Source organism: Vigna unguiculata, chromosome 3 (assembly GCF_037176805.1).
Source record: "Vigna unguiculata cultivar grain cowpea cultivar isolate G323 ecotype 2 chromosome 3, ASM3717680v1, whole genome shotgun sequence".
NCBI classification, from domain to species: Eukaryota; Viridiplantae; Streptophyta; class Magnoliopsida; order Fabales; family Fabaceae; genus Vigna; species Vigna unguiculata.
The window spans coordinates 12,867,790-12,878,499 of record NC_140794.1 but is presented as its reverse complement, the minus strand read 5'-3'; the positions used below and the strand labels follow the sequence as shown (position 1 = coordinate 12,878,499).

The 10,710-nt window shown below is 30.8% G+C and overlaps 1 protein-coding gene across 1 annotated transcript; it reads right to left on the bottom strand.

The window, feature by feature from the left end:
- Positions 1 to 6,589: 6,589 nt before the first annotated feature.
- Positions 6,590 to 10,402, bottom strand: LOC114178706 (beta-xylosidase/alpha-L-arabinofuranosidase 2-like). The gene is made up of 7 exons (XM_028064761.2): positions 9,660 to 10,402; positions 9,093 to 9,380; positions 8,839 to 9,008; positions 8,396 to 8,493; positions 7,918 to 8,268; positions 7,406 to 7,816; positions 6,590 to 7,311 (listed from the first exon to the last, which is right to left on the bottom strand). The coding sequence occupies exons 1-7, from the start codon at positions 10,080 to 10,082 to the stop codon at positions 6,740 to 6,742; spliced, it is 2,313 nt and encodes a 770-aa protein (XP_027920562.1). The 5' UTR covers positions 10,083 to 10,402; the 3' UTR covers positions 6,590 to 6,739.
- Positions 10,403 to 10,710: the final 308 nt, after the last annotated feature.

Genomic DNA, 10,710 nt, shown 5'->3' with positions numbered 1-10,710 from the left:
ATAATCAACAACAATGTAATTTTTAAATGAATTTTGTTTACTATCCACAACAATCACATGATTTATATGGTTATCGGAAAAAACATTTCACACCTTCGTCTGTACTTGATATAGGTAGGTTAACTATACATCAACTAAATGATCTACATCCTAGATCATCTTTTTTTTTGAAATATGAACAACAACCATATTCTATGTATTCACCCAAACTATTATATGTTCCATTTGGTTCTCAACACGACATAGAATATATGCTTCTAAAGTTGACTATTAGATGAGAACAAATGTCTAATGATTCAAGTCAACTAATAAATGACAAAGCTAGGGAGACCATTTTAGAAAAAAGATTACAAAAATGACGACCGAGCATTACTCTAAAATAAAGCAAATGATGAATGCAAATTGGGAAATTCAACAACAAATAACTGATGTGAACGACAACAAAATTCAAAGATCAAATCAACAACCAACAGGATCACATCACGCTATTATATCTTCTAATAGATATGATGATACTTACACTAATATGTCTACTTCTGGACATATAAATTTCACTAAAGTTATTGTTGAACCTGTCAATGATGAAGTAACATAGTCAACTACTTCATGTGTAATTTTTTTTCTCATAAGAAGAGATTATAAGAATTACTAATGATCTTGTTAACCATCCCAATACACTTGATGATGCTCAAATTGAGTTGAAGCCACACCTTCCGCACATAAAGTTTGGTGATGTGATTATTGACATGGCTTTGGAGAAATAGGAAAGGTTGCTGAAAAAGGGAAACAAGGTCAGATTTAAATTATTTTGAAAGCATTGATGATGAAAATTTTAAAATATATGCATATTTATTTTTTGTTTTCATCATAAATAGAAAAAAATTAAAAATATTTATTTCTATTAAAAATAAAAATTTAAGAATTAATAAAATTGAACAAGGTGACTTGTACTTCATAAAATTAAAGAAAAAAAAATTAACATATGGTCATATTGAGTTAGAAGTCACACATTTTTTTCTTGCCTTCTCCTCAAAATAAGTCCATCAAGGATAATTTTTGAAATAAGTGTGGAGGAGACAAAACACTTATTTGACATGAAATAAGAGATTTTTATGATACTTATTGGACTGTTGGTGATGATGTTATGATTAATTTTTTAAATAATTTATGATTTATGGTGTTTTTTTAGATGCATTTCTCTCCATGTAGGTGTTTCTCATGTTATCACTACAAGAAAAAGCCTCATTAACGACCAATTTTAGTGATCAGAACTTGTTAGTCACTATAGTGACCAATTTAGATACCAATATACAAAATAAAAAATTATTGGTTACTAAAATAGTTACTATTATAAATACAAAAATATAATTGGTCTTTAAATTGATTTATAAAATTTAGCTACCAAAGGAAATTGGTCACTGAACATTAGTTACCAAGATTTTTGCTATCAAAAGAAGTTGGTTTCTAAATTAGTCTCTAATTAATTAGTGACCAATTTAGCAACCAATTATAATTTTTATTCATAATATTGATTATTTTAGTAACTAATAATTTTTTATTTTGTAAATTGGTATATAAATTGGTCATTATAGTAACTAACAAATTTTGGTTACTAAAATTGGTTGTTAATAAAATATTTTCTTATACTGTATTCTATTATATTTTTTTGCCACTGCTTCTCAAGTTTGGAATAATTCTGTTTGAATTTTGCTTATTTTGTAAGTGGGATATTTGAGTTGCAATCTATACACAATCTTAAAGTGACCTCCTTTGAAGATATTCCTAATTGATTTTTTTACGATTTTGGTATTATGAATCAAAATGCAGCTAATTTTTTTTTCTGTGTTGTTTTCACTCCAAAATATTTTGGGAAACTAATTTGTGAAAAAGCCTTTCATTCTTAATTTGGTATACTTATGTTCCTCCCTCAAGTTTTATGAAAAGCTTTTGATTGATAAAGAGGTATATCGTATATGGTTGAATTTATGCTCCATGTTTTCTCTGTGTAAGAATAAAGAGGATTCCATTCAACATAATTTTTTTTTTGTCCAAATTACAAGACATTTGTGCATATTTGTAATGGTTGTCTATGACTCATATAGTTATTTTGATTAAGTCCCCATGGAGTGCCTTGTTGATACTCATGTGACTAGGTGCTTTAGCTTATACTATTTACTTTTTGGGTGCAAAATTCTTTGTAATCTAGAATTATGAGTTATTCTTGTTATTGAACATTCTCATGAGGCTTACTTTACATGTGTTTGGTTGGAAAGTGATTATGTACTATTGTGTAAAAAAATTATGTTTCTCAAAATGTTTCTTGGTATGAAGAAAATACTTAGAGATATATAAAAGAATGATGTTTAAATGTTCTTATATGTAAAAAAATAAAATACCTATAGATAAATCACTATGCAGATAAATTGACTTCACTAAAATTAAAAAATAAAATTCACGATAAGCATAATCTTTATAATTGTTTAACTTTTTTTAAGAAAGTTTGCTATGTATTTTTTGTGTATAAATTTGGTTTATCCTCTTATAGTTTTCTTTTTTAATAATATTTTTATGTGATGACAAATAAATGATGTAATTTGATATGTCTCTCTAAGTGAGATGTCATGATACCTAATAATACTTAAACATGATTTTTAATAATAATAATAATAAATTTAAAGTTTGGTTAAAATTAGAAAACAACAGTGATGCTAAATAAAGTAATAGAAAAATCCAAAAGGAATCATGTTAGGTTAACCGTCAGCAAATGATCTGAACACGTCGTTAGCTTGCCTTTTGGCGTCAACCAAAAGCAAGCCTTTGTTCTTTATATTATTTACCCAACTTTTTTTATTCTACTACAACACAAAATTTTAAAACTCTCATTGTCCCTTCGAATATCAAACGAGCCATTATTTTTCACAAATTTCATCACAAAATTTAATCACAACCATGCAAACCCTTTTCTTATACTACATTTACCAAATTATACACCTTCTCTTCGTTATCATATTTTATTACAAATTTAAATCACAAAAGTTAATAGTCATTTTCGTTTACATTTTCATTTTTTTTTTGTTTCAACATGTCTAGTTATTTTATAAAATGAAGTCAATCTCATATATCATATAGTTATGCATTTTTATTTCTTGCCATCTCATTAAAAAGAAGTGTGAAATAGTTGGATAACAAAAAAATATATCAATATTTTGAATGGTTTAAGCAAAGTTTATTTAGTTAAAACATTTTAATTGTCACATTCTTATTTTCTTGGTATTATTTTTAACAACAAATATTTCAAAATGAAGCTAATTTTCTTGCCAATAAATAATAGCAAAGTGGTAGTAATTTAGTGAATGATTGCACTCAATGATATCATTGCCACCAAAATTTGATTGAAAAAAATTGTTTCTAAAATAAACATATTAGACAAAAACAAGTTGGTGATATTAGACTATGATTGATTCTAATTAAAGAAGGTGAAGTAGCTAGGTTTGAGATTATTATTTTATTAGCATTACTATAGGAAGCTCCACCTTGTGGTGGAGGTTTGTGCAATTCTAGGTCTTTCAACTAACAACATTGATTAATCATATTTAACTGCCATTAGCAAGGAAATCCAATAACTAATTATTAGTTAACACATATTTAATATAACCACACTTATTTGTCACTATCTTTGAAAAAATGAAGTTCTAGGATTGATTTTAATTGTTTTCTTTTTCTTCATTGACAAGCTTTTTTTTTTTTTTAAGTTGAAGTGTTTCATTGCATCATCAAAGTATCGTGAAATTTATTAATAAGTTTAAGCTTAACTTAATCATGGATAACAAGTTTTTTAAGTATGTAATTAAGATTTGTGACCATGTATATACAAAAGATTTTGATAAAAATGCCCAACATTTCATTAGTTTCTACTTTTTGTACAAAAATTCTGATCAAGATTGGTCCTCATGATAAAAAGATTCTTCTATTATGTTAATATATATTATTCCTATTTATTATTTTATAATAAACCATTAAAATCTTGATTAAGATATCTTATTAAATGCAAATAAAAAGGTGATCCTAATAAAAATTATTACTCAAAAATTGGTTAGTCAAACTTTATAAATAAGAAATAACTCGCTAATATATCCAAATAATACCATTCTCTTAATTTCACTTAAATAAGGATATTGCAATATAATTAGAATATAAGATTGGAGTAAAAGTAAAACAACTTATTAATTTCAATAAAATTTAATTTTCTATGCATAATAACTTCATACTAACATTAGAAATGTACGAATTTCTTGTGAAAAAAAATAATATATTTTTCTGTAAATATTAGAGTTGTCAAAACGGGTCACCTGTTCCAATTCATCACAAATTGGTGAGTTAAATATGTTTGTTTGTCGACTCACTTAATTAAAAAAATAATAATTTTTTTAGTGTAAAAAAAATTAAATTATAATTGTGATTAAATTTTAAATAAATTTCAATACAATCCAAAATAATGTTCAATCTCAAATACAAACTAAAATCACAAAAATATTAGGTTTGCAGTTGCCAACCCAATGGGTCGAGTGAGCTGGGTTCATAGGTCTGGTAAAAAATTAATTCATACTGAAATTTGTAAAAAAATTTCAACTCAATCCGGTCCAAGGATCAAGTTAGTCCACATATTCTGACTCATTTTGACAACTCTAGTAAATAGGATAATGATATGTTGATAATTTGACAATATTGTATTGGAATTTAATAAAAAAATCTCAGTTTTTTTTTACTGCAAATTTTCTTACAATTAAAATATTTAAAATACATATCAAATAAAGACATTAAAAATCAAGGAAATTATGTATAATTAAAATTTGTATTTGATTATTTACAATTTTTTTGTCATTCTCTAATGGGAAGCACACTCAAGATTAGTTTCCGTTTAAAACATTATGTAAGATATTACATAAATAAGTTTAAATTTACAAAAAAGTGAGGTTTTTATGTAAAAGATAAATCAACTTGAGAGCATAAAGAATTACAAGTTATAGAATAAATTTGATTCTTGCAAGAAGAAAACAAAGAAGGTTTTATAAAAATTATGCATTTTGCATTCTAAGCCTTAGAATGTGTAAAGGAGGGTCCATAGGTGACTACAATATTTTGACTGTGTTGATTCTTAAATTAAGCTCTCATGCTATGCTGGCTGATATGAAAGTGGTGGGTTAGGTCATAATTAGGTATGCTGATTTTTCCACGTTTTCTTCCTGCACCCCATTTTAACATAAAAAATAAAATAAAATATCCTCTTTGTTGTATTATGATACTTCTGTCCGAAAAAAAAATAAATTGTTCTGAAATATATTTAATGTGTTTTAGAAAACTTTTTTCATAAATTTGTTCTAAAAATCATGTTTCAGAACATGTTTTATATGTTCCAAAAATTCGTTTCAAAAAATTCATTTTAGAAAATATCACACATTTTGAAAAGTTTGTTCCAAAAACTTCATTTTATAAAACTCGTTCTAAAATATAAATTTTATTACAAAAATCATATTTCAGAAACCATATTCTAAAAGATTCAGAAAATTTATTACAAAAAAGAACAAGTATATGAAATAAAGAAGGATAAAATTGTTATTTTAAGAATGCTGAAGATATAGGAAGATTTCTTTTTTCAGGTTTTTGTTGTTTGGTGGGCTTCAACTTATATCTTATTTGAATTTGTTAAGAAAAGCATGGATGAACTTTTCACTTGTTACTGGAGAATTGTTATTTAAATTGAAGGTATATACTTTATATTACTAATATAATTTATTAACATGTTATTAAATTGTAGGTATACACCCTGTTTCACTAATAATTTTTGGTAACATTTTTTACATATTAATTTCAGTAATATTCTTTTTATTAGAAACACTACATTTTATAAATGTTCCTAAGTATTTTCACTAACATCTTTCAGGAGAAAAATAACATTATAAAAATGCCAGTAGCTATTTTTTTCAATAAAAAACAACATTTTAAAAGTGTTACTAAAGATTTTTAGTATCATTTTAATGTTATAAAATGTTACTAATATAAATATTTTGTAACATTTAACAAATATTACTTTTAAAATAAAATATTTTTTATTAAATTACATAAATAACATTTTGTTTAATAGATCAAAACTCTGTCAGACTAATTCAGATTTCTAACATAACCTAAACTAAAACATAAAAATTTAAACTTTTCAAAGCATATACATGACAAAAATACTTGTAAGAAAACTAATAAGTAAAAGGAAAACTATGTTTTAACAAAGTTTGGTCGATAAACTTTTGATAATACATATGTGGCAGCGTTTAAACGGATAAAAAAATGTTTGATATGACTTGAAAAGGGAAGAAAAAAAATTGTGTGTCGAAGAATAAACATTGTCAAACTTTATCAAAAATAAGTTGATGAAAGTATAATAGTCCTAAGTAAAAGTAAGATACTATCTTGTAAACTAATGAAAAGCTTCCTACTATGGAAGAAATGAATGTGAAACTTCTTTAGTATTGATTCCAAGCATCAAGCATGTAAACTTTGCAAGTGCTGATAAAAAAAATTGTAACAAATATCACAGTGCCTTGAAAGCATTTCAAATTTTTGTATTTGAACAAGAAGAAATAAGAGAATTTGCTACAATTACCTCAAACTTATTTCTGATCCCCTTTAAATTTTTCCCGAAAGGAACAAAAGAAAGGATTGAGTGCTGAAGATTTGAAGGTTTATTTCAAATCATCACACTCAAAGGATGCTTCAAATTCCCCACATGAAGCAGATGCTGTCCTAAGGCAACTTTTCTGTTGCCAAGTTCATCAACTATACTCAAATCTTTACAAACATCTACTTTGAACCTAACCAGTGTTTCTGATTTTCCCATCAATTGAACTTTCTCAAAACCAAGCAAGTGTTTCTGAGGTGCATTGTGCACTGCAGGGGGAGTAGAGAACAAAAACACTGTATGACCACTGTTCAGATTCCCCTTGTTCTTCACCCTGAGGTTGATATCAATGAACAAGTTCTCACAAAGTTCACCATCAGCATCAAGTGACTTGCATTCTGAGAAACGGCACACATGATCCTCAGCTAGGGGAACAGACACCATCTGAGGGGCTTTAATTAACTTATGCACAATACTTGAGTAGCTTAAACCATCCCCAAATGAGAAAACAGTTTCCCCTTTATAGAATCTGTATGTTCTACCAGGGTAACCTGTGGCAGGATCTGGCCTCATGTTCATGTTGGTCATTGGCACTTTCTCTACATATGATTGTGGATACCATGTCATAGGTAGTCTACCACCTGAATCAAACAAACATAAGCATCAATGAGTCTCAAACTAAAGACTGTAACTTGTGGATTAGTTTATCCAAAGTGGCCTTTTTGAGTGACTTACTTGGATTATGAAAACCAAAGATCACATCAGCTATGGCAGCTCCACCAGCTTCTCCAGGGTAACCAACCCACAAGATGCTTGTGATTTTGTCATTGGTTTTGGCAAAGGACACATCCATGCCTCCTCCAGACATTATGACAAGAATCACAGGTCCCTTGGATGCCTTTGCCACTTCAGTAACCAGAAGTTGCTGTTGTCCAGGAAGAAGAATGTTGGTTCTGTCTAGACTTTCTGCCTCTATGTCTAAACTTGCACCAGCTACAATCACTGTGGCATCTGCAGAGGCTGCAATCTTTTTGGCATCATCTAGTACTGGATTCGGACACCGCGCATCAAGACAGCCAGCAGCATAGCTTGTAGGAACTAAAGCTGTTAGGCCTTGCAAGGGTGATGTGTACTTGCATGGAATGCCTGCAAAATTTTAAGGAACTTGTTAACTGTGATCTTAAGCTGAAAGGGAAGATTGCAAGTCTTGAACTTCTGACATCAAACAATGTGGTCCATTTTGATACCTTCATAGTTTCCAATCATGACCCTTGTGGCATTAGCATTGGGTCCAATAACTGCTAATGATTTAATGGCTTTGGCATTGAGAGGCAATGATCCTGGACTGTTTTTAAGCAGCACAATCCCTTGCCTTGCAGCTTCACGGGCAAGTTCCCGGTTTGCTGGAGTGCAGACATCTTTTGGACCTAGATTTCCATAAGGTTGCTTGCTTGGGTTACCATCAAAGAATCCAAGACGCATCAATGTGGCAAAGTTGTTGGAGACAGCGTTATTAATGGATGCTTCATCTATAAGCCCTTGCTTCACAGCACCTTCTGTATATTGGCCAAGATATCTTCCACAGTTCAAGTCCAACCCTGTTAATCAAAATATGCATATAGCAAAGATAAGTAAAAGAATTTTTTATGTAAATTTAAACAAGACACTCAAGAATTTCAACGTCTGGTAAAAAAACAGAGATATGTGATTATGTAGTCTTTCTACCAGCCAGAATGGATTTGGCTGCTGCTTCTTCAGGTGTCTTGGTGTAATGCTGATCTTTGTAAAGCACTTCTACAGAGTCACAGTCAGAAACTATATATCTGCATGGGCCATTATATTCATATTATTCTCAGACAACAACGATGGTAAATAAACATCATTATACACTCCCTCTGGCTCATTTTTGTTTGTGGTTTAAGGTGAAGTACACACTCTACATTTACATGTTAAGATCAATATCAAACCAAAATATGTTAAAGAATCATACTCTACATTTACAATGATACATCTACTGGTACATTTATCTCTTTGGGTCCTATTGGAAAATTTAATCAATACTCTGTTAATGTCAAAAGTGAGAAATAATTTGAGAATATAAATATTTCAGAAATGAAAACAAAATGGGAGCAAGAGGGTAAGATACTAAGATTTAGACTGAAAAGTACCCATTTAGTTTCCATTCACCCCGGATAACACCCTTAAGGAGGTCAGGGTCTGCACAAGTTGGCTTTCCATTAACCTTGTTGTAGGAACACATCACACTGGCCACATTGCCATCAATCACACAGCTCTTGAATGGTGGTTGGAATGTGTCCTCCAAATCTTGCTTTGACACCTAAAAAAATCAAGAAGCAAGCCATAAAGAAGCATGAAAATGATTCTGTGCATGAGTTTTAGACCAAAGGTAGATTATCATTACCACAGCATTGAAGGTGTAACGCTGAATTCCTTTCCAGTTATCAACATCATAGGCTGTGTAATGTTTGCAACAAGCAGCAACCTTGAGCCTGTTGGGGTCCCCACCATCTGTTTGTTGAAGACCTTTGACATACCCTGCTGCATATTTGCTTGTGAGCACAGGGTCTTCCCCTGGTGTTTCCAGACCTCTTCCCCATCTTGGATCTCTGAATATGTTTATGTTTGGTGACCAATATGTCAAACCAGCCAACCCCACATTGTTCATTGCTCTGGCTTCCGTTGAAACCACCTGAAATCAAATACCCCATTTACTTCATAGTTGAGACCCTTTTCTGTACTACAGTGCTTGATATTTTCAAACATCATGAACTCTACATTGTGAATCAATATCAAACTGCATTGTGAATGCAGCAATAGCGAAATATCCAAATGGAATCAACAAGCATCTATATGGCGTTTATTAGAATCATCAAAGAAAGAACTACTAACTCAAACCTCAAATTAACAGCATTTGCCAACCAGTGAAAGAGCGAAAGCTAGAAGATAAAAGTAGCAAGAGAAGCCTCACCCTTCCAATTATTTCAAACAAGGAAGTGTTGAAAGAAGCTGCAGTGAGAATAGGCATGGGAAAACTGGTTGCACCAGGAATCACGTTGGAGAAGCGCGTTCCTGGACCAACATTGGACACTCCATGAAGTGCTTCTGACCACCATTCATACTTGGGAATCCCAAGCCTACTCACATCCACTGCAGCATTCACCAAGTTCCCTATTTTCTCTTGCAATGTCAACCTCCCCACAAGGTCTGCCACCCTCTCTTTCACCCCCAAAGACTTGTCACAGAACGCATAACCCCCCAAAGCAGGGTTCTTCTCAACATCACAGGCAAAGATCGCAGATGTCTGCCCCCAAACACCATCACAACTCAACAACAACAACGTTGTCACAAAGAAACTCAGCAAAACATAGACTTTGTTTCCAGCACAGGCCATTGTTGTGGCCTTGGAGGAAGAGGGTGTCTTACTTTAACAATCTTTGTTGCTATGAATGAATGTGGTTGAATATAGGACTGTGTCTAGTATACTACCATATCATATACATGAATCATTCATGCATGGTATTATAAAAATGTTGTTGTATTTTAGTGGCCCGTGATGTGGAAGAAGGAGTGACCTATTAAATGGGGCTGCTTTCTGGCAGAGAGACAAAAGCAATGAACCAAGGAATCTCCTCAGCAAGACATGGAGCTTAATCCAGTCCGTGAAAAACCAACCTTTTTCTACCTTTCAGAGGTAGGAGGTGTTCTTTGTTTGGAAGCTCCACTTGCATCTACATATAACATGGGAAATCCCACCGAATCTACACACTGTGCTACTCAGTTAATCTCAACAAAACCAAACACAAAAGGGGTTAGAGTAAATAACTCTTTGTAAAAGTTAAGGATGAAAAGTGAAAACACTTTTTGTGGTAAGGAACTGTCATTTATGGATGTTCATCTTCTTTGAATATACAAAATTATTATGAACAATAAATTTCTCCTTTTAGATATTTAATGTAACTGGGTACTTAAATGAAAATGATTAGTTAAATTAAATCACTGACCTGGAGTGATCTTGTACA